Source organism: Centroberyx affinis, unplaced genomic scaffold (genome assembly GCF_046629955.1).
Source record: "Centroberyx affinis isolate AG114_WGS23_722 - 3 ecotype Tasmania unplaced genomic scaffold, CSIRO-AGI_Caff_v1 ptg002510l_1, whole genome shotgun sequence".
Classification (NCBI taxonomy): domain Eukaryota; kingdom Metazoa; phylum Chordata; class Actinopteri; order Beryciformes; family Berycidae; genus Centroberyx; species Centroberyx affinis.
This window is the reverse complement of record NW_027280732.1, coordinates 39,172-62,973: the sequence shown is the minus strand read 5'-3', so window position 1 is coordinate 62,973 and position 23,802 is coordinate 39,172. Positions and strand designations below refer to the sequence as shown.

The 23,802-nt window shown below is 41.4% G+C and overlaps 1 protein-coding gene across 2 annotated transcripts in view; it reads left to right on the top strand.

The window, feature by feature from the left end:
* Window positions 1–23,802, top strand: part of madd (MAP-kinase activating death domain) — a 53,054-nt gene that overhangs the window by 8,144 nt on the left and 21,108 nt on the right. Inside the window, exons 2-16 of one of the 2 annotated variants that reach the window (XM_071534265.1) lie at window positions 698–922; window positions 2,003–2,647; window positions 6,403–6,706; window positions 8,355–8,486; window positions 9,036–9,149; window positions 9,423–9,503; window positions 13,929–14,101; window positions 14,251–14,486; window positions 14,621–14,777; window positions 15,175–15,278; window positions 15,671–15,876; window positions 16,509–16,762; window positions 17,037–17,176; window positions 17,617–17,718; window positions 20,994–21,053. In XM_071534265.1, coding sequence (XP_071390366.1) covers window positions 864–922; window positions 2,003–2,647; window positions 6,403–6,706; window positions 8,355–8,486; window positions 9,036–9,149; window positions 9,423–9,503; window positions 13,929–14,101; window positions 14,251–14,486; window positions 14,621–14,777; window positions 15,175–15,278; window positions 15,671–15,876; window positions 16,509–16,762; window positions 17,037–17,176; window positions 17,617–17,718; window positions 20,994–21,053 — 2,767 coding nt within the window. In that variant the 5' untranslated portion in view covers window positions 698–863. The remainder of the gene's footprint in view (window positions 1–697; window positions 923–2,002; window positions 2,648–6,402; window positions 6,707–8,354; window positions 8,487–9,035; window positions 9,150–9,422; window positions 9,504–13,928; window positions 14,102–14,250; window positions 14,487–14,620; window positions 14,778–15,174; window positions 15,279–15,670; window positions 15,877–16,508; window positions 16,763–17,036; window positions 17,177–17,616; window positions 17,719–20,993; window positions 21,054–23,802) is intronic. The other variant, XM_071534266.1, reaches the window with a different exon arrangement.

The following is a 23,802-nucleotide window of genomic DNA, read 5'->3' as shown; positions in this document are numbered from 1 at the left end:
TTGTAATTTGTTTGAACAACCAGGCACAGCCCACCACAGCATTGTTCTCTCTCCACTCTATACGTTGTCTCGACCAGAAAAACCTAGACTGCTATAGATATCACTATCTCTCCACTCACTACACCTACAGTACATGTATACAGCACAGAGAACGCCTTTCTCTGGGGTGGTGTTGAAAAGCATTCTGGGAAAGCAGGAAATCACTAACTGAAGCAGTAGATGAGACAGGTTGAGGGAAAGTGGGTACACCAAAAAGAACACTTCATCACATAATAGCAGTAGTATCAGAGGTGGATTTTTCCTTTTTGCATACAGTAATCTGGTCTACTGAGTTGCAATTGTGAGATAAATATCGCTACTGTAAACTTTAGCAGAATTTTAGTCTATACGACTATCTGTTCGAAATGTCAAGGACTATGATATGCCATGGTATAATATGTAGTTACATAACTTTAAATAGAATGTGGGATGCTGATTGAACTGCCAGCGGTTCATTTGTCTCAGTCTATTTTGTCTGGCTTGTCTAATTCATGCAGTGGCAAAGGATTAAATGTCTTTATAATGTATCCACTTTGGAGCGTTTCTAACCGGTTTGCTCTGCAGTGTTTAACATTTCATTGTTACCACAGAACAACATGGCCTGAAACAGAATTTTAGAGTTTAAGACTATTTTTGCCATCTTTTTCTTGTGTTACAGGTACGACTCAGTCATTTTTTTGAAACCGTCACAATGATGATCAAGGAGCTGTGTTTCACCTCTGCACCTAAACCTTCCCAGTTGTGATTGGAACGCTGCCACAGACTCCAGAGGGAATATATGTGTGTCCTAGATGCCGTGACATAAAGGACGAGGTCATTCCAAGATGGAGAAAAAGAAAATGTGCCCCCGCCTTCTGGACTACCTGGTCGTGGTCGGAGCCAGGTAAGAACTTGATTGGATCTTGAATAGCAATGTTAGTTAAAAAAAATGGACCCTCATTTAACCAGACAAATTGACTAATTTTGTGTTCATGTTATACAGGAAAGATGGTAGATACAACCTTCCTATTTAAGATATCGTTCACGCCAGCTTTTAGGTCGTACATATTACTTTGAAAATCTGAGTTTGGGGATGTGGGGAATTATATATTTTTTTCAAACAAAACAAAATAAATAACTTTAATCATTTAAGTCATTTTGTGATCATAGTTATAACATTGGAATGGCCGGATACAGCTACTTGTATGCGTAACTGTTTGCTGCAAGTCAAAGTCTGCATAAAACTTCTATAATGACGTTTGATGGCTGATGATGAGTTTAAACTCAGCAACACTTCCAAGTCGTTGCTTTGAACTGTCTGTTATTCCAACGATTATTCCCGTATGACATGAACGCAGCATAAGAGCAGATTCTTGTATACAAAAACCTTCTACTGCAGTAGTTGCAGGGGAAGGGAGGGTTACACTTACACACACTCCTATCTGAGAACTGAGCCCAGTACAACCACAGTCTTCCACTGTTAACCACTGAGTAGCTCTACTGGTTGGGGGTTAAGTGCCTCGCTTAAGTGTAGTTTGACAGTTGCGGGAGGGGAGAGTGTTTCTTGTTTACTTTGCCGATTTTCCCAGCTAGTCCTCGGACAAACTTCTTGTCACAAGCTTGCTTCTCTAACCACTGGGCTGCTGTCGCTGCCCTGTTAGCTGTTGCATTAGTTATGTTATGCAGGCTAGGCTGATATCCTATCAGGTGATTCAAATGCTTTGATTACTGCATTATGAAATGCTTACTACATGGCCAATTCAAGTTCAATTCAAAACTATATTTTCACATAAGGGAAATTTGATTTACAGACAGGGTTTACAATAAAATGCACAATAAAAGCACATGGAACACAAAACCACCACAGCATACACTATACGGACAAACATTGTGTATTGCTTGTGATTATATATAAACTTCTGTGTATTAGGCCTTGTCCTCTGTTTTGTTAAAAACAACCCAATGTTTGTCCACCACCCACCAGGCAACCAAGTAGCGACAGTGTGGCCCAGACCCCTCAGCTCCTCCGCCGCTACCCTCTAGAGGACCACCACGACTTCCCGCTCCCTCCAGACGTGGTGTTCTTCTGCCAGCCGGAGGGCTGCCTGAGTATACGCCAGCGCAGGGTTAGCCTTCGTGACGACACCTCCTTTGTTTTCACGCTGACCGACAAGGACTCAGGAATCACCCGCTATGGAATCTGCGTCAACTTCTACCGCTCGTTTCAGCGAGGGCATCACCGCAGTCGCGGGGACAAGAGCGCTCACGCAGACACAGCGGCGCAGGGGACGGAAACCGCTAGCGAGGGGTCCGACGGCAGCGTCGGAGGCGTGCCCTCCTCATCGTTATCGCCACCTGCCAATGCTGACTCGGCAGCTCCGCCTGCGTCCGGAGCAGAGAGCGGACCGCCGGGTGGCGAACTGAACGCCGGCAAGTCCCCGCGGCACAGACGAAGCGCCGCTAAGATGGCAGCCAGGAACCGCAATAGCACGTTGACCTCTCTGTGCATACTCAGCCACTACCCCTTCTTCTCCACCTTCAGGGAATGCCTGTATATTCTCAAGAGGCTGGTGGACTGCTGCAGTCAGAGGCTGACTCAGCGCGCCGGGCTCCCCCGCGCCACCCAGAGGTGAGGCTCATGGTTACATGTACGTTATGCAGCTCTTCTGTAACACCGTTATTATTTTTAGGGGCCAGGCAGCTCTGCTGCCGGCCCCTATTTTTTTCCCAATTTCTTCTTCTTCTTCCTCCGAGGAAATCTGCCTTCCCATGCATGAAAATAAACCAAACTTTGCACATAGGTCCAGTCCCATGCCAAACTTACTCAACTGGCTTTGGGGGTCAATAGTCCTGATGGTGGCGCTACAGCAACCATCTAAAGTTTAAGACTTTGAAAATTCATAACAAATCAGTCGTACGTGCTACTGCTTTGCAAGTTTCTCCAAAATGTAGGCCCAAGTGAGCAGAAATGTTCAGATGCTTTGAGCTGGCAGGATTATGAAGTCCATCACTTTGTTTTTCTCAAAAACTGTAAACCTAATTAAACCTATCTCCTCCCACATTTTTTGCTCAATTGACACTAAACTCGCTACACTGCATCTTCAGACTGTCCTCCACAAATGATCCAGCCAGATATTTGAATTATCAAAAATTGAGCCCATAGTACATCAAAATGTTTTACTGTAAACAGTACTGTAAACAACTACTGCAAATTCTCCCTAAATAAATCTGTTATCTGTCAGCTGTTATCCTGCACCCTGGTGTCAAGCCACCTCTAATTTTCCCACTTCTCAAGTAGCTGAATTCAATTGCAACTTGCCATTGGTGGCAAAGATTGTGAGTTCAAGCCCCGGGTGCTGCAGAATAAACATGCTGATTCCTTCTCAGGCATTGTGCTGTGTTGGTTAAAGCCACATGATTTCAAATATATTTTAATGATAATTATGGTCCGGGCAGTTCTGCCTATGGACCCTCATGTATTTCTCATTCATCCTTCTCCTCTTCTTCCTCTTTCTCCTCTTCTTCTTCTTCTTCTTCTTCTTCTTCTTCTTCTTCTTCTTCTTCTTCTTCCACTTCCTCCTCAAAATGCTCGGCCCCGACACTGCTGCGCAGCAGCTATAGTTTGAAACTTTTTTTTTTTTTCTTTAAATTTTACATTGATGCTCAGTAGAATGTACAGTCACTGTTTAAGACAGAAAAACAGACAGAATAGTTATATTCTAGTGTAATATTCATAGTGATGTAGGCGTACAGATATGGGAACCTGGCCAATGTAACAAATATTTTACATTTTACCATCATTTTTAACCTGTGTAACCTGTGTACTCGATATTATAGCGATGCTCTGATCTGGTTTTCTGGGGCCGATTCCGATGGCTGATCGATAAGTGTACCCCTACTATATTGAAATGCTGAATTCTTTTAAAAAGAATGCATAGTACTATTTAAAAAGACAAAAAAATATAGTAAAGGTGGCTCATACTGTATAGCTAACCTTCATCAGCTGTTAGTATGTCACCGAGTAACATCAATACACATTAAAACAAGGCACATGGGTTGTTGTGCACTGTTAGGAAGTTATCAAAATATCGGTCAAATTTCAGTGTGTGAGGGCGTCCTGGTGACTCAGTGGTCCAAGGCACATACTATGCTACCACAATGTCCTGGGGTCAAATCCTGCCTGGGACCTTTGTCGCATGTCATCTCCCCAATCTTTCCTATCTCTCTATATCTCTCTTCACTATAGACTATATTATAAAGGCAAAAATGCAAAAAAAAAAAGATTTCAGTGTTTGAGTTTACGTTGATGTTAACCTTGCATTTCCCAACTATTGACCATACAAACATAGGTTTGTTACCAGTGCTTGGATTCCTTTTCAAGGCTAGGAAAGTTTAGAAGGCAAATCAATTATCGCCTTTACAGTGCTGCTGCTGATTTTTGCTGGAGTGCTTTCTATCCTCCCCCACCTGCTTGTCTCATTGTTGGCTTGTTACGTGTATCATATGTCTGTGATACAAAGTAAATACAAGAGCCTTTCTCTGCGGCTCCATGCAGATATGCGGGCCATCTGTAGCTTGTGTCGTGTTTTCACAAAACCCTCTCTACTATCACACTCCACGCTGATGATAAATAATGACACCCAAAAATATCCAGAGTGCTCTTAGTAGCTGTTGTTTTGAATGATTTGTTTTAAATTAAATCACTGTTTCATTCCACCAAATTACTCTGTATTGAATTATTTCTCTTGTGTTAACCAATTCCAAGAGGAAGAGGAATTGATACAATTCATATACTCTGCCACAGAGTCAATTGAAATGCAGAGATAAATATGAAAATAAGAAATAGCATGATAAGTGTGTGGATTAATTCCCTTAGTCGTTTTTTTTTTTGGGAAGACCAGTACTACCACAAGGGTAAAGCTATAATCCTGAGCCTTACAAAAAACCTGAACCTGAACCAGAACCTGTGTGCAGAAACTCTGTGCCTACCCACTATTTGTATTTTTTTTTTCTAAATGACACACCATGTGTGATTGATTGACATTTCATTTCAGATACAGCAAATACATGACATTTTGATTGTATTTCATGTGGCATTTAATTCACAGCGTGAATGGATGAAGGTATTTACAGTGGTCTTTAGGTTAATTATTTTCTTGCTATAGATGGCAAAATGGATTGGCTTTTTGAATTAACAAAGCGCTAATTAGGCTGTCATTTCATATTGGCTTAGGCCCAGTATGCTGTTCATAATTGCTGCTTTTTAGTAGGCGCACACGTTTTCTCAACATTCATCTATTTATAGCTTCAGAATCAGTGCAGCTTTTCCCCACATCACTACAGGGGATTGTAGGAAATGGTAATACACAGTTAATCTCTCACCTTCTCCCCTTTTTCTTCAATTCTGCAATGCATCCACATATCATCAGTATAGAATTATGTGGTTTCTCAGGCCAACCAAGCCCATGGCTGAGCAGACCTGTCTTTTTCCCTGACATGGTTTGGTTGAAATGCGGTGTGGCAATGACAGAGACTGAGGAGAGCCATTGCATAACGGCTGCGAGGGTTTTGTGCTATGGTGGCGCTGACAGATTGAGGTCTCTGGCTGCCTTTGGGTAGCAGCTGCAGTTGGTGGGAGGGCTCCAAAGGGCTAATGATTTATCTCCCTCCTCGCCACACACACCGAGCACACACTCCAAAGAGGGTTTAATAGCGGGGTGTGTGTGTAGAGAGTGGAGGGTTTCTCATCAATGTATTGGCAATTGCTTAAGAGCCTCTCCCCTGTTTCCATCTCATTTGCTCCATCTCATTTGCTCATCATATTAGTGAATGCACACAGTTTGCCCGGGCCTCATGGTAGCTGTTTGTAGCAATAAAATAAGCCACATATTTAATTTCCATAAATTTGTTTTACCTCAAATTAATGTTGACTGACTGACTTTAGTCAAGCGTGTTTGATTATATCAGTGTACAAATTTGGCCTTTATCAATTGATCATTGTATATAAAGTATATCACTGTACTATCAGTGTACTATCATTGTACTATCATATCATTACACCATGTGCAGTGTTTCCTCTAGAATATTTCATAGATGTTGGAACTTGGAGTCATTTTGGTCTTTAGAGGCAGGTTTGCTCCAGGGCCCAGGATCAGTTCCAGTAGGTATTGCAGTTTAAGAGTGGATCTTATTTGGATATTTATATCATGATATAGCCTAAATATCTTTAGTATGTACTATTGCTTTTTTGGGGGGTGGAGGGCTGGGCAATAAGGCCAAATGATAGAAGGCCACTTTGGCTAAAAGAATATAAAGGAAATACTGATGTGTAATATGAGTTCTGAATGTATAATATACTATGTATCTCCATGTTGTCCTTGTCAGAGACACCATGTGGCGGGTGTTCACTGGGGCGCTGTCGGTGGAAGAGAAAGGTAGCCAGCTGCTGGCCGACCTGCGGGAGATTGAGTCCTGGGTGTACCGGCTGCTGCGCTCCCCGGTCCCAGTGGCGGGCCAGAGGCGTGTGGATGTGGAGGTGCTGCCCAGCGAGCTCAAGCGGCCGCTCACCTTTGCCCTGCCTGACAACTCCCGCTTCTGCATGGTCGACTTCCCCCTGCATCTGCCTCTGGAGCTGCTGGGTGTGGACGCCTGTCTCCAGGTGCTCAGCTGTGTCCTGCTAGAGCACAAGGTGAGGACAGATGCAGCAGCGAGTTCCGGATATCAAGGGTCTCTTATCAAACACCCTTCCTGCCTATCTCTCTCTATTTCCCCTACTGATTTTTAAAGAGCAGGAAGAGGAGAAGTGTGGTTGTTTCAAGGAGAATAGACAAGGAAAGCTAAATTTAGAATATTGTGATGGTCAGTGATTTCCTCTGGAGTGCAGCTGTGTGTCCCCGCCTGGAGGAAGGTCTTTTTCAAAGACTCCCGGTGAAATGCCCCGGGCGACCTTCATCAGACATTTTCTATTAGCTGCAGGCTAACTGAAGCCATTTCAGTGAGGCGTGGAAAATGTACGGTGGGGAAAACAAAGCTGCGTGTACTGTATTAGAGGAGGGGAGATACTCTACTGCCTCCTCAGAGCTGTGCCATTTATAACGCCATGACTTGCACAATGGGCTACTCCAGATGTTGCAGCCTATTTTTAAGCTTTAAAATTGGTAGGATTAGTAGGGATGTAACTGAATCCTTGTTCGACCGGTGCAGGTGTCGTGTCCTCTTGTCGCTCTTGGCTTACACAGTGACATTGATACACACGCTCATTTGCAAGGATCCCACGTTCAAACCTAAACCTCACAACATGTTCAGTCTCACTGCTGAAAGCCCATGTCATTACAGCAAGGGCAGTCCGCTGCTCTGTTGTCTTTCAGGAGTGCGTGCAGTGACCTGCCCCCTTATAAATAAACAAATAGATAAATAAATGATGCTGCTGCTTACTGAAATTGGTGCCACTTTATATTCATTTTTGAAGATGAATGATGAAGAACAACATTGAATTCATGCAGGATGAACTGAGTGCGACCTGAATATTTTCAGACTTAGCATTCCTTTCAAACATGGGCATTTGTAATTTCACAAAAACACTATGTTATTATTATTATTATTATTATTATTATTGTTAGGAATCCAAGGCAAAACCGGTATTCACACCCATGGCATTATGGTTAATAAGAGTAAAAATTAATTGATGAGAGGAAATCATCATTACAGTTACAGTAGTAGAAGTAGCAGGCTGATTGCTTGCTCCAAACAGTACATCATCTCAGTTTTTCCCACAGATTCTTGAGTTGTTTGTGTCGGTCACGGTTGTGCCAGTGCCTAGGTGAGTCTAGCAGCTGAAGTAATTGTTTGCTTTATAGTAAGCACTTTAAACATCTTATTTTATCAGATTGGAGACTCTATTTGTGGTTGGCTTGTCTGATATTGTGAGTCACCATGAATAGCCCAAATATACTGTATGTATATTTGGGCTTCATCATTGCTGCTGTTTTATTTTGTACAGTGGTCAAGTTATGCAATCATTAATGTTATTGAGAAATACTATCTATCTCTATCTCGCTCTCTCTTTCTCTCTCTCTCTCTCTCTCTCTCTCTCTCTCTCTCTCTCTCTCTCTCTCTCTCTCTCTCTCTCTCTCTCTCTCTCTCTCTCTCTCTCCTCTCTCTCTCTCTCTCTCTCTCTCTCTCTCTCTCTCTAACTAACTAACTATCCCTGTTGAATATGATAGTGCATACAATTCAAAACCTCCCAACTTTGGATTGAACAGCATAGAAGAATATGTTCATTTATAGTTTTTGCCTCATGATACAAGGCCTATGTGTTTTTTATGTCTTCCCCTCAGGTGGTTCTTCAGTCCCGAGATTACAATGCCCTGTCTATGAGCGTCATGGCCTTTGTGGCCATGATTTACCCTCTGGAGTACATGTTCCCTGTCATCCCCTTACTGCCAACATGCATGGCCTCTGCTGAACAGGTAAATTGCCAAAAGTAAACTTGAAACTGTGATGATGATAATGATGGTACTATAGAGTTATGTGAAAAGAAAGATAGTTATAAATATTGTTATATAATCAATAATTCCTTTACATTAGAGAATTCTAGGGATGGGAAAATATATTGAAATTCAATATATCGCAATGCAAAAATGTGACTATACGTATCGCTACAAATTTTCAAGCTCTACACTGAAATTATATTATTTTCACTTTGTAATGACATTTTTAAATTGTTGTTTACATTCTAGCAAGCCAATGCCACTGCTAGAAAGATTTGTGTCTCAGAACTAAACATAATTCTGCATTTTATTTATCACATAGTATCGTGGTATTGTATCGAATCAGGAACCCCGTATCGTGTATCGAATCGTATTGTGAGATAAGCATATCGTCCCTTCCCTAGAGAATTCCTTTATATATTTTATAATTCTGTCAAATGTACAATTTAACTTTGTGCAGTGATGTGAGTCTGTTGAGGTGACAGTGAAATGTGACTGATCGATCGATCCGTTCTCTCCTCTCCACAGCTCCTCCTTGCTCCTACTCCCTACATTATAGGTGTACCAGCTAGCTTCTTCCTCTACAAATCTGATTTCAAAATGCCAGATGACGTGTGGCTTGTGGACCTTGACAGCAACAAGGCCAGTATTTCCATATAGCGGATCCTTCTTATTTTGTCTGTTTTCATGATGTCAAGACCGAATTTACAAATAATGTGTGATTCACCCGCTGATTCAGAACCTCTGTGCTTGTATGATTTTAGATGGAAGGGGCGTGTGTGGACTTGAGTATTTCTGTTTGCTTTCTGTATTAATTTAAGCAGATAGTCGCAGCCTTATGTTCCACAGGGAACGAAGAGGATTAAGTAAGTAATGAATTTAAACTAAATTTAGAGTGTTGCTTTTCTTCTGCAGGTCATAGCACCCACCAATGCAGAGATTCTGCCGCCTCTGCCAGAGCCTGAATCAAGCGAACTTAAGAAACATCTGAAGCAGGTAGGCGATTTGTCAAAGCTGATTCAGACCTTTGATATTTGTCAGTGTAATATTTTCTGATCCTTTTGCACCATAGCTGTCAAGTCTCTGCCTAAAAACTCCTGGTATATATGAATAGTTTACACCGGCATTTTTGGAACCCAGGTACTGCTTAAGGACAGACCTATGATGTTTCTCCATGACTGCTAATTGATCACACTTGTATATAAATCTGAAACTTCTCTTTCAGCGGGGTGAAGAGTAGGGACTGGGCATAACTGTACCTTCCTACTTCAACAGAGTTGTATGTACCGTGCATAGAGTGTGGGAGCATTTGTATTGAGTGTTGTAGCGCACTAACAGACACAAGTGTTTTTCTTTCTTTCTTTTCCTCTTTTTCTTTGCATGCACTAGCTCTTGGAGGTAAAATCAGATACTAGGTCGCTGCCACCCAAGCAAAAGCCTTAGTAACAGTGGTAGTAACTAACTTGTCCCTCTAACCTAAGAATCCAACATAACCTCAGAATCTGGTTCTGATTCATGGAAGCACCACTCTTTCCCCGCGCTTCCACACTGCGAGCAACGCAATCACCAAGTCACCGGAAGTCCATTCATTTCCTGCTCATAGTATTCTGTTACATCACCACATGGCCATGTTGGTAGGACAATAACGGGTGATTGTAATAAATTAACAGGTGATTATAATCAAATGACAGCCACAGCCAATGAGCTGTGAATATGGTAAAGCACCATATTGGTAGGAAATGCATGTGACACCATGGAATACTATGAATAGAGCTGAGCGATCAGGGAAAGGCAGCCGATGTGGACGATCAGCAAGCTTGTTGGCTGAGAAACGTTTGCCACAGCTGAACTTTTCACAGTCAACAATCAATCAGATTTCCGCACTTCCATGCGTCCCTACCAATGTGATTTTGTTTCATGAAGTTGTCCATTGTCTTGGCAAGTGCAAAAATGGACAAGAAGTTGATTCCAGGCTTCACAGTTCTTGGCAGCGTTTATTTGAAAGACTACTACATTTCAAAAATGATGCTTGGAGAACGGTTGCATCCATTGTTGTGGTCGCAAACGGCCAAATATCGGAGGGAAATAATTTACTTGAAAGTCAGTCAGATATTACGTTTTATTTATATTGAGCCTATCAAACTTGGCTACAGACCTATGACCTAATTGAATAAAGTTGGCTGTTCTGTAAAAAAACAAAAATAATACAACACAAAATTACTGTGAGAATATATTGAAATGTATAAATACATTGATTATTTCTCTCGGTCAGAGAGAAACTTTGTAGTTGCTCGCAGTGTGTAAAGTGGCACTCCAATCTTGTTTGTTGCCTGCCGTTTTCTTTTTTTTTCTTTAGCACATTGAAATTTAATTTAATTAGGATTGATGTTATTGATGTTATCAGGGGAGCTTTTAGCTTTGAAATCTTAGAACTTAATTTGCCTAAGCTTTAGCAATAACATAATGCGCATAATTATTTCTGTTATGTTGTTTAAGCAGTATTTCACCTTAATAGATTTAGGTATGAGGAGTTCATGACCAGTGAGCTACCAGTATTGTTGGTTTAGGTAACTAGCAGTGCTGCTCACTTGCTTTTATTTTGAAAACCTGCTCCCAGAAGTCATGCTTTCATCACACATTACATTGTTTATGTCACTGTAGTTTGCATATCTTTCTGTCCTACAAAAGTCATATCAAAGTATGATTGCCTAAAAACTGAAGCTGTTTACTAGTTAAGTTAAATATCACTTTATATTATGGGCTCATTGAGTACAACTAACACAATGTTTGCCACTTATGTTACGTCCAAACTCACTAATTCCAAAAAAAGCTTGTTAGGTTGACATCCTTGCATACCATGGTTTAGTTGATCATGCCTTGAATCAGAGCCGGTTCAGTAGTTGTGTGTGATTAGCAGCCGATCCCTGTGTGCGTATGTGTGATTGAGAGGCTGGTGTGTAGGAGTGTGCAAAGCCTCAGTTTAGCAGTTGTATATTTGGAAACAAGCAAGCACCATATTGATATCTGTGAATGGAAACAATGTCACTGAAGATGGTTAACTGTTGGTGAACTACAGAATATCTCCAGACTGTAATGCCAAAGTATAATGCTGCTGATATGAGAGTCACTGAAAATACTTGCACTTTACTTTTATAAAGATGGTGATGATATCAGTTCAGCTCACCCAACATTTTATTTATTTTCTGAACTGATAACATTCAGTTAAGGCAATGTTTTGGATATACTGTAGTTACTTTAAGTCTGCAAGTATTTTATTATTTATTTTTCTCAAAAGATCTGCTCTTTTGTATTTGTCATCACCATTCCATTGTAACCACTGGGTTTTCCCAGTTGGTCACCATGGATGGCATTAAGTGTCTTTTAGTGGCTGAATTGTACAGGTGACGTCATTACTGTTTTGTGTTTGTGTTTGTGTTACATTGTTGCATTGTCTGTGTATTTTTCCCACTGTCTTTCATGTTTTGAGCATCAAAAACATCTGTTCTCTCTCTTTTGTCTCTCTCTCACTCTCTCTCACACTCACTCTCTCTTGCAACCTCCCTCGCTCTATTGGCCATCCATCAGTTTTCAAAACAAACAACAAAAATGTGTCTTTTCTTATCTCCTCTCTTCAGTGATTTCTTGGAGTTGAAAATGGAAATGATGAGAAAGCAAAACAAGCTTGCTGGCATTTTTTTCCTAGCCTATTTATGTCTTTCATTGCACAAATGAATTCAAACAACTTCAGCATATTTTTGTTTCCTGTGAAGTTGGATCCATTTCACTGCCATTAAGATGGCCCCAAAATATACTTTCTTTATTTGCTGTCAGCAAAAAAATAGGGAGAAGGAAGTGCTGTTGAAAGGAGAAAAAGAAAAGAAAGGAAAGGGCGTTGGTCTTGACCCTTCCGTCACATGTTGTTCCAGTGTCGGTCATGAAGTTATCATCCCAGGCTTTCATGTGATTCTCCTCGCATCTCTCTTATCCCCCTTCCTAGTGTCTGGTTAGATTGACCGTGATCACCCAAAAGCAGATCTTCTCCTCTGACAATAAGGTTCTCATTTCTCCTCCTGTGGAATGTGTAATGCCCCTGCACGGAAATATTCTCTCTCACATTGTTTTGCTTGTCACTACTATGTTATTTCTCTATCCTCAAGACTTGTATACAATGCATAACATTGGCAGAGAATTATGTGGCCCAATTTTGGCTTGAGCATGACTGAATGTGCGTGCATCTATCTTGGCATCAGTGAGTGTTCTTGTAACCCAAACAAGATATGATGAAGCTAATCACCTTGACCAAGTTACATTCATCCAGACCCAGCAACTAAATGTCCCATCATGCTAAGCGAAACATTGACTCAAAGTCTGCAGCAGTTCCCTTAAAGCAAACCATGTATGGTGACTCACTTCCCTTTTGCTCCTCCTCTCCAAAATGACACTCCCACAGCAGGCATCAACATGCACAAAACTAATACTTTAGCTATGTAATACAAGTGCAGTGAAATTTTAAGGTGGAAAATCTGTGTTGGTGGTTAACAATCAACTATCAATTGGCAAAGAGAGAGAGGCGGCGGCCACACTGATCCATTATCCCTGTACATTCATTTCAATTCATTTTAAATGAGAGCTGTCCGCTGTCCTGACTGGGCTGATGACGTGTCCGCCTCCGTCAGATTTCTATTCGTTTTGACGGACAGAAAGTTCAACCCAGTGCAACTTTTTCTGAACGGACGGATCCATCACCGTCTGTTCAGCCAATCAGAGGCGTTCCTATGTTTGTTTTGGAAAAAATAGCAGCGAACACAGACAGCGGAATGACCAAAACTAAGATAAAATGGAGAAAGCTGGGTACAACATTGGGATGATTCTAGGTTTTCCCGGTCAGTTTCTTTGATTTATGTATAGTCTGTTTCTTCTTTTTTCTATGAAGAAGCTCCGTTATGAGCAAAGACTTCCTGTATTTCTGACATGTTGACGTTCCAAAACAAACCAACGGACAGAAATCTATCCGTCAATAATTCTGTCCATATTCTGATGGATCAGTGTGGCCACCGCCAGAGGTATTAAGTAACCGTTTATCATCTCTCACTTCACACAAGCACCCTTTTGTTGCACTCTGTTGGGCGGCAGGGTGTCTTAGTAGTTGGAGAGACCGCTCCTCAACCAGATTATCTGTGTTTAAGGCACCGCTGAAGTGTCCTTGAATGAGACACTGAATTCCTACTAGCTTCTGGGGCGTTACTGTTCTGTAGCCGACCCTGAACGCTGGGATTCAATTAAGTATAACAATTAGTATTATTAGTTAACAATTACTACTGCTGTTGATGCCAATAGTGGGAGTGGTCCATCATGGCGCTGTGTTTTCTCTCTAGCTCCACTGCTGTGATTTTAAATTTGTTCCACCTTCACCTGTTCTAGGCCTTGGCCAGTATGAGTTTGAACACCCAGCCCATCCTGAACCTGGAGAAGTTCCAGGAGGGCCAGGAGCTGCCGCTGCTTCCCCCCGGACGAGATAAAGCTTCCCCATCCTCCACCGAGTTCAACCCCCTCATTTATGGCAATGATGTGGATTCTGTGGATGTAGCCACTAGGCAAGCCTTGATGTCTCTTTCCACTGTCCATTTTGAAAGTTTCTCATTACTCATTACTGCAAGATGCTAAGCACTCTAAAAGGTCAAACCCTATCAGTTTCCAAATTAAAAGAACTCGAAAAAACTAAAACCCCCTTTTTGTCTTACAGAGTTGCCATGGTTAGGTTCTTCAACTCCCCAAATGTTCTCCAGGGGTTCCAGATGCACACTCGCACCTTGCGCCTCTTCCCCCGGCCGGTTGTGGCCTTCCAGGCGACGTCTTTTCTTGCGTCTCGACCCCGGCGCTCCAGCTTTGCAGATAAACTCTCTCACACCCAGGCAGTGGAGTTTTACGGAGAGTGGGCTCTCAATCCCAGCAACCTCGCCTTTCAGAGGATACATAACAGTAAGACTCCATACACGATAATAGCGAATTATGTTTTTGTGTGAATTTGCATACAGTAAGGGTGTTATGTAAGAAATCAATGTTAACTGTGCTATGTGGGTTTGTTGCCACGTATCTGCACACTTCTGTTTCAGATGTGTACGACCCCTCCCTGATTGGAGACAAGCCCAAGTGGTACGCTCACCAGCTGCAGCCTGTTGTCTACCGCGTGTACGACGGGAGCTCCCAGCTGGTCGAGGCTATGGCCGGTCCACTGGAGGACGAGGGCAATGACTCCGATCCCACAGACAGGTAAGAAAGAACCATGTTGTCTTTAAAGTCACACTGAAATCAAAAATGAATTTTTAGCTCATTCTAAGTATGATATCATACACCTATTTGATAGTTGATGACAACTGTGTTTCTCTTCCTAACTGATACCCTATTGGTTTACACTTTTGAATGATTTCTCCCTGCATTATGTCCCGCCTAATATCCTGTTTCAAGAGGAAATGCATCAAATTAAGGAAGCAAGATGCTTTCAAAATGTGATTTTATTGAAACTTAAACAAACCCACTCAGGGGCTTTGGATCCAGAGCTCTATCTGCTGAAATGCTAAATTGAGTTTGAGGTTTATGTGTCCAATTAGTTACAGTTGGTAGTTTCAGTTAGCGGGCCTTTGGTAATAAGAAATTAAATTTGTTGCAGTGGCAGTGACAGTGAGGCGTACGATGACTCCAGCTCTTCCTATTCCTCACTTGGAGACCTTGTGAGTGAGATGATCCAAGGAGACATCCAGGGAGACACGCCAAGTAAGTTGTTGCACAGTATGCAGTGAAAGTTGAGATAATATTCCCAGGAACACATACAAAACTGAAAAATGATCCAAACTGTATATCTCTCTAGTGGTTTTGTCACTAGTTGATGGCTGTTTTAGGTAATTATTTTTGTAAAGTTTTATTTGGACTCTGTCTATTGCATACAAAAAAACTTGTGCACAAAATCTAAAATATACAGTATGCAGTATGAAGACACATGAAAACCATAGACATATACGCATTTCACACATTCATTTGTTGCATACACATGAGATTCCTTTGATGCTTTATTTTTCATTTTCTTCCTGTTTTATTACTAGGTGCATGTTGACCACGTTCCACTTCCATTTACTTACTTGTAATATCTTTTTCCATTGATGCTTTAGGCTTGGACCCGCCTACCCATGCTGCACTGGGGGATGCGAGTGAGGTTGAGTTCCAGGACTTCCAGGAATTCAGGGACGGTCCTGGTTCGGAGTGTCCACCCGGTGGGGACGGACCCGCCGAGCCCCCAGACGGACAGCCGCTCCGCTCAAGCTCCAGCACAACTGCAAGCTCAAGTCCCAGCACAATCATCCAGGGAGTCAACCATGTGTGTGACCGTTCCAAGTAGTAGGACGCTTGAATGCCTGCATGCTGTTTTAGTCATCGCTAGTACTGTTGAAGAATCTTGCTGTTTCGTATTGTAATTGATAATTATGATAATTGGGCAGGATACTTACTAATTTTTACTTATACATACCATATGCACCTTAATCACACCAGTACAAAGGTTGAGGTTTAATGTTTTCAATATTGTATTCTCCATGAAGATTAACTAAACCCCGCACCCAAATCTGTGTAAAGCCTGACATCTAATGGCAAAAAGTATGCTATTGAAATTGCCATCTACTATTGGCTGACCTTTGGTGCCAAGTGATGTCACCTTCTATAGAGTACAACAGGTGGTGACATCACCTGGCACCAAAGATCAAAGATCAGCTTTGGTTTGGGTTTGAGGTTTAGTTTAAAAAAAATAAAATAAATAAGAGTACGGTCAAAATAGAATTCATACAAAATTAATCTCATCATCTGGATTGGTATGAGGGGAGAAAAAATGGAGAAAAAAGTCTGTTGAATATCTGCCATTATTCATATCAGACTGACAACAATGCATTATTGTCCAAATTTGCAATCCCCATGGAAACTGCAAATCAATTTACATCTCCTTGGTTTCATTTCCAGGAGCTGGTGGAACCAGCTGAAATTGAGGCATCAGCAAGCGCAGCCTTACAGAACCCTGTCCCAGGACTGGGCAGCCAGCCGTTCCCCAGATCTGCTGCTGATGCTGGCCTGGTGGATCCAGCCAACAAAAAGCAAGAGTATGACAACCCGTACTTTGAGCCTCAGTATGGCTTCCCCTCTGAGGATGACCCTGAAGCAGAAGAGCAAGTGGAGTCGTACACCCCTCGATTCAACCAGAATCTCAATGGCAACAAGTGTGTTAAACTTGTTCATCACTTGAATGAATGTTTTATCATCATTCAAATGGGCTCTCTGACCAACCATGCAATGTTCTATACCAAAAGCCCTTTGAACATTCCTGCTACCAATTCATTTTGTCAATATGCCCTGTCCATTCCATGGTGGTGTTGAATCTTTGGCGGTGTTGTGTTGTGATATGATGTGGATGTTTGAGAGTTTCCCATATCGTATGTGCTATATGTCTCTGTGTTTTTAAGGCACCACTGAAGCATTCTGGTAATTTTTCAGGGCACAGCGTCCTTTACGTCCCAGTAGCCTGAGGCTGCCTGGGGAGTCTGATGGAGAGGGAGACTCCCGCAACAGCTCCCCAAACTCCACCATCTCCAACAACAGCAACGACGGCTTTGGAGGGCTCATGTCGTTTGCTAGTAAGTATACTTGACCTGAACTCTTTACAGTGCCAAGATTTCTTTCCAGCCCAGTCCAGCATTTGCAACATGTGAATTTGTTCAAATTTGTTAACATTTACTAAGTGGGATGATTCAGATTGGCTTTGCTCACATAAACAGTTGTCAGACTGCGGTTACCTTACTAGATACGTTTTGTTTGTTTTATTTGAATGCTTTTGAATTGAGGCTTTGAGTTTTTTTGATTGTGAAAATGACTAATTAAATAATTGTCCATTGCCTACTGTTATATCACTGGTTTGATTGGAATGAATTTATGTGCTTTTCCCAGTGGTAGCCCACACAGATTGGATATGTGAAGAGTGAATGATGTTAAATTACGATACCTTTGGTTTCAGTGGATAATTTTATCAATTATCTTTTCTGATTGTGATTATCAACTGCTCTCACTTCTACTACAGGCAATCTTTACAAGAACCATGGCACCAGTTTCAGTTTATCCAATCTAGCTATTCCCAACAAGGCAGCGAGGGAGAAATCAACGCCTTTCCCTAGTCTAAAAGGTACAATCACACAGCCAACCTGCCCACTTTTACTCCATCTCTTTGTGTATCTCAAGTCTATGAAGTTGGTGTCCCTGTTATCTCATTCTCTGTCCCAGTTGTTCCAGTATGGGTTCAGAGTGAGATGAGTCACAAGAAATATAATTTATTCTTATTAAGGTATGATTGGAAAAATTTGGTTGGGAGGTTTAGGTGGGAGGATTTGACAAAGTGAAGGTACAAGAGTAAAGAATAGAGATACAATATCTTCAAAATCTTTCTGTTTTTCTGACCAACTCCCATTCATATTTTTTTTTACATTATTGCCTTTATGGCTGCCATCACTTATATCTGTTCATTGAGAGATTCTGTCCCACTACTTTCTTATGCTAAATTATATTACAATTGAATACAATATCATTTTGATTGTATCAATTAATAAGCTTTTATGAAACCTTGATGATAAGGTATGATAAAATGGTCATATTTATATGGCCTGCATTACTTTGGTGTATCATTCTTAGCTGTTTGATGTTTCCTCAGCGTAGCTCTGTATTTTCAGTCGGTATTTTTCAATTTTAGCATTCTTATTCGAAATCTTTACTTTCTTTCCTTGTCTGCCTTTTTTATTTTCGTTTCTTTTTCTAAATTATTTTCTGTACGTAAAAGAATATTTTAATTTTGATGTTGAGGAGGAAATGGAGCAAGCAGGTTTGTAGAGCTGTTTCTTTATAGCTTGACTTTCTTCCCTCTGGATTGCCAAATTGATATGGCACTATTTTAAAGGAGGATATTGAGGATATATCAAAGTTAGGTTTTTCTCTCAAGTCCTGAGTCTTAAAGGGAAAATCCACTCTGAAACAGACTTCACATATGTTATTACTATGATCTTGCACAACGCAGTCTTCATTTGTGAAGATGAGCAAGTCTCTCCAGTGTGCGGCGTCTCCCACAGGTTGGCAGCTTACTTCAGAGGTGTGGGTTGTTCAGGTCTTTTACTATATGAACAAGGCAACTTATGAGGCAACTACAGTATATGAGGCAACTATGCAGTTTTGTGGAACTCTGGAGCATTAACTCCTTGAGTTTGGTTTATTTGTGCAGGTGAGAACAATGCCATTCGAACTCAGGTGCGCAGCAAATAAACGCACCAATGCCACCTGAAATGCTCTTCCAAGCCAACTGTGGTCCGGTTCTTTAGGAGTGAGAATATAATCCAAACCAACTACAGGAAGCAACCCCAAAATGCATGGTTTTATGGGTATGAGGAGGCAGATGTTTACTTCTGATAGCCAGCAGTTAGTCATACTTGGAAAGCCTGGCATAATAAAATGAACCTGCAGTCTTGACTGATATTCATGATGTTCATATTCAATTTGGCACAGACACAGTTTGACTCAAAGGAGTGCCAACTGTTTGACCAAGGGCGACCAATACCAAACACTGCATCATAGGTGCAATGAAATGTTGCACTTGACAGCATTAAATCTGTAAACTACATTGATGAGAAATGTCAGGGTTGATCGCCAGCTCAATGCATCACAGCACCTGAAATAAATCTAAAACTAAAATGTACTTGGGCGGCTGTCAATTAACCTGGGTTGGCTGCCAAAATATAATCAATATATGGCAAACTCTGTTCTCCCATAATGAGAGAGAGACTCATGAGAGCCAAAACTCTTGACGATGTAATCAAGAGACAAATATTGAGATGGCTCCATTGATGTTGAAAGTGAGACTGACTTGTTTACACAGACAGTATCGAGGCTGTTTTTTTTAGTAATGCTAATTTGAGTCTAAAGTGCAAACAGGTGCAGTCCACAAAGTCAGTCTCTGATTGATTGTTAATGGAACAGCTTCACGTTTTGATCTTTGATGACATCGCGATTTCCTGGTTTCTATCTTGGGAATAGGCTTGTTTGCCAGTAGTGATGAAACTGTTCAAGATTACAGGAGTAACATGTGAATTCTGTTTAGGTTAGATTTTCACTTTAATGTCCACACGTGAATGTTGTGAGGACGAATCGAGAGAGAAAAAAGGTGAAGCATGGTATTGTTAACTCAATAGCTTCACTCCATGTGGAATAGCTGCCATAGAAAATGTTCTGTTCCTTTTGATTTTGATGTGTTTTGTCTTTGTTGTTCAGATGACCCTGACAGCCCGGGTATGTTATGTCTGGTGTGATAGTTTGTTTTGCCCCCTCCAACTAGATATTTCTATGACCCACACCTATCTTACACCCTGTTTCTCAGCCTAGGACTAAGATAGCAGATATACCTGTATTTTCATTCACGTATATCCATGCCCTCCCCTCTGTTCCTTTGCCATTCCCCTCTGTGTGACTGGTGGGAGTCTTTTTGATGCGCTATGATGCACACATTTATAGTCAACAGATCTCTTAGTTGTGACATACATACTGTTATCGGTGTGGCATCTTCATGGAATGGGGTGTCTTCGGTACTGCAAGATGGATGCTCAATTCCTTTTAACTGCATTCAATACCAATATTTTTTTCATGTAGTGACGTTTATTTCTTTGAATGACAACGATTTGTCCTCAGTGAATGGAATTGATTTCCCACCTGCCTCCCTATTCTAATGTGTGTTTTGCCTTGCTTGCTTGTTTGGTGGCTCTCCATTTAGTGTTTCCTTCCCCTTAAGAAGTCACTCACTATTTTAGCAGTAATCATGTTGACACTTTGAAAACCACAAGTTACCTAATGCCCTGTTATGATTGTGAATCATACTTACAGTATATTCTCTATATTTATGTGTTTAGAACAAAAAGTCTGGTGCTAGAATTATCCTATGCACCAATTCTAGAGAGACCAACTCCAACTCCATCCATAGCTCTAGATTTACATTTTCAGTGTAGAACTGGTACACTGGACTGACAGTACTATAGAGACCCCAGCTTTACGCAGTGTTATTGACAAAGCCCAGGCTACTTATTGATATGCAACTCGAGTGCCAGCTATATGCAGCTCCCAGCTGGTACTGTTGTTTGGAAAATGTTGAATGCAATGCCAAAGACATGACATTAATCCTTTCATTCAACAATTCTAGGGTGATTCCATCATCAATACATATTGTCTCTTTCTCTCCTTTCTGTCTGTCCTTTACTTTTCTCTGTCACTCTTTTTATTTCCTACTTTATGTTCTCTCTCTGTTTGGCGCCATGTTGAGTGTGCATGTCTGTGGTGTTATGGGCTGATGTTCAGACTGGTTGTGTCTGGGCCGGTGTCCCTCTCTCTGTCCACCTTCTTTGCGGCACTAATTCTGGGTTTTGTGTGCAGTATTTGGGCTAAATTCTCTAATGGAGATAATTACAGAGGCCGGCCCGGGGAGCGGAGAAGGTGGGTTCTGCCCTTTTATCGCGTGAGCTGCATGCTTCTCCAAGCCAGTCAACTACATCTCCCAGCATCCTCCTTTCTCTGTCCTCATTTCAGTCACCTGACATGTATCATCAAGGATCCAGTAGAGCATTGAGTCTGTCTTCTTACCATATCACCAATCATAGTGACTGTTGCCCCTCTGACTAACTTTATTATTTCACTTCACTATCACCACCTACTGTGTACAAATGGTGTTGGGCCCGTACAGCAATCATGGTTAAGCTGACACGCAGCAGTTATTAAAATTATGCTAATTTTGAGCCTCAGCTGGTAAAATCCTTTTGCTATCAATAAATAATTTTTTACACCAATACCAGTCAAGCCGCTAGCTGCCTAGGTAGTCTGTTTAGTCTTGCAGATATGGCTTCAAAGGTGGTGAAATAGCCATGTATAACCAAAACTGCAATATGCAAGATAAGGCATGACATCACATATACTCTAAAACATCTTGGTTGTTTATAACATGTTTTAATACTACAAAGAATCAGGAAAAAATAAAGCAATAACAAATGCTGCACTGTCTTACCTCAGGCTGTCACTGTTCATTGCAGTTTCCAGATACTTAGGCTAGTTGTTGGTATCATAAATAGAGCAGTACTGAAGTGTAATGGCTTCATTTCAAGTGATGGTATCTTGGATTTTATAACCTCTCTGAAAAATATGGGATAGAATACTTAATTAAAGTGAGTACACACTCTACAGTAAATTACCTATAAGTGAGTTTTCTTGTAAAATGTTATAATTTGGAAGTGTGCCTTCATGGATACTGTAGCTGTGAGTGTGAGTGGGTTCTGTTGCTGGAAGTGAATTTTCTCTCTGGTGGTGTCATATTCATGGAGTAGTTGTAATTTTTCTGCATGCTAGTGTTAGCTGCTAAGATAAGTAGGTATGCTTTGCAAAAGCAAGTCTAACCAAGCAGACATTTTAACATTAGCAAAATGTTGACATGCACTGTGTGTGCACTTAACAAGTCCACCTCTGATTGCAGCCCATTATTTATGTGGCCTGCCTCAGCCTAACAAACATCAAGAAAGTGGTGGGTAATGAGTCCTTGTCTTTCTTTTACTCATGCTCATTGCTCATTGAGGAAGAAGCAGCTGTTGCGGCACTTGGAGATTGTGTGATAACAGAGAAGCCACCCTTGTCTTCCTCTCTTGCCCCCATGCCCTCAAAAATAATGTCTGGGCATGGAACGGCACCAAGAGCTCCCTCTTCAGGAGACGTTATGAATGAACTAGACCTGTCAAAGTATTGCTGGGGAAAACCAGGGAGTTGGAGAATGTAGTTCCCAGCATGCCAGTTCAATGACAGATGAGTCCCATCGAGTCACACACTGATCTGAGTATCTTGTCCTGACTCCAAATTCTGTAATTACGAATTTCAACCTGGCCAGGGAAGTCCAGGCTCAATTTCAGATTCATGTTGATGGCTCTTGGCATGCTGCAGAGCTGTCAAGCTTCTTGTTGTGGCTTGGCTGGATTAGCAACTGCCTGCTTATTTTTTCTACCTTTTGTTAGCAATCTGACTTGGTCTTGCAGTTGTAGTTACGCTCTTCCTGGCTCAGACTTTTGATTTACATGTCTCCTGTTACTCAGGTTGACTAAAAATTTGATCCCTAAGGCCTAGGACCATTTAACCAACCAGAAAACCTCTAGGCTGTTCTAGCCACCCTAAGAAGCAAATGTTGTAACTGGGGCCTGCCTATGGCCCCTAGGCTACCCAACACAAGATATTAATGATCGCCGCCAGCCAGAGACCCCATGGGAACTACGTAGCTGAGCTCTGTTTCTTATAGACAAACTCTCAATCAGACACTTAATCAGAACCACAAGTTCAATTTTGCCTCAGATTTCGTGATGGACAAAAAACAAAAAATTTCCATTGTCTCCCTCCAATAACTTTTTTCATACTCTAAAAGAGCCTCTTATGCCTCTCACAGCCTGTGTGTTTTAACAGAAATCACTGAATTAGAATAAGTCATAAAGAAATCCTGGCAACTATGTCTGTGACTTTGTGTTCAAACAGAAACCTGCTGATAAATTCTGCTTGTGCAATAAAAAAATTTTGGTGTTGTAAACCATGCCTCATTTGTTGTCCGCATGACATGCCAGGAAGTAATAATAAACAAAGAGATCCCCTCTGTCCCATAAATGTGATGATAAACCTGCCTGTCACAACTGTCAGATCAGAAGAACTCTCTCTTCTTTCCCAGCAACCATCAGCAAGTGCCAAAATGGAGGAACTCTGGGTTGATCTTGCAGCTTGATGAGGAGGGGTTACACCCTTTGATTTGCCTTTGCTTGTTTGGGCTCTCTAAATGCACTCTACCACTCATCACAGCGTAAGGCAGAAGAACCAAAGATCACTTGGATAATCTGGTTCTCCTAGCAAACTGGCGAGAAAATGTAGCACTTCAGTGCTTGTATTTCATTTCAAGTCTCCAGGATTTTCATGTATGTCAAGAAAACGAATTCCCACTCATAGAGTTGCATAAGCTGGACTTCCTTAAGTGTTCATACGAATCGTTGGAAATGATTGTGGAAAGAATATGGGGTCTGTGAAGGCACGCTTCCCATACCTAGTGTTTTAGGTGTTCCCTGACCTCACGGAACCTAGGCTACATATGTGGCCTACTGTTATGTTAATCCTTTTAGTATTAGTATTCCTCATTCTGGAATTCATACAGCGTAGGCTGTAGTATCCATGGTAG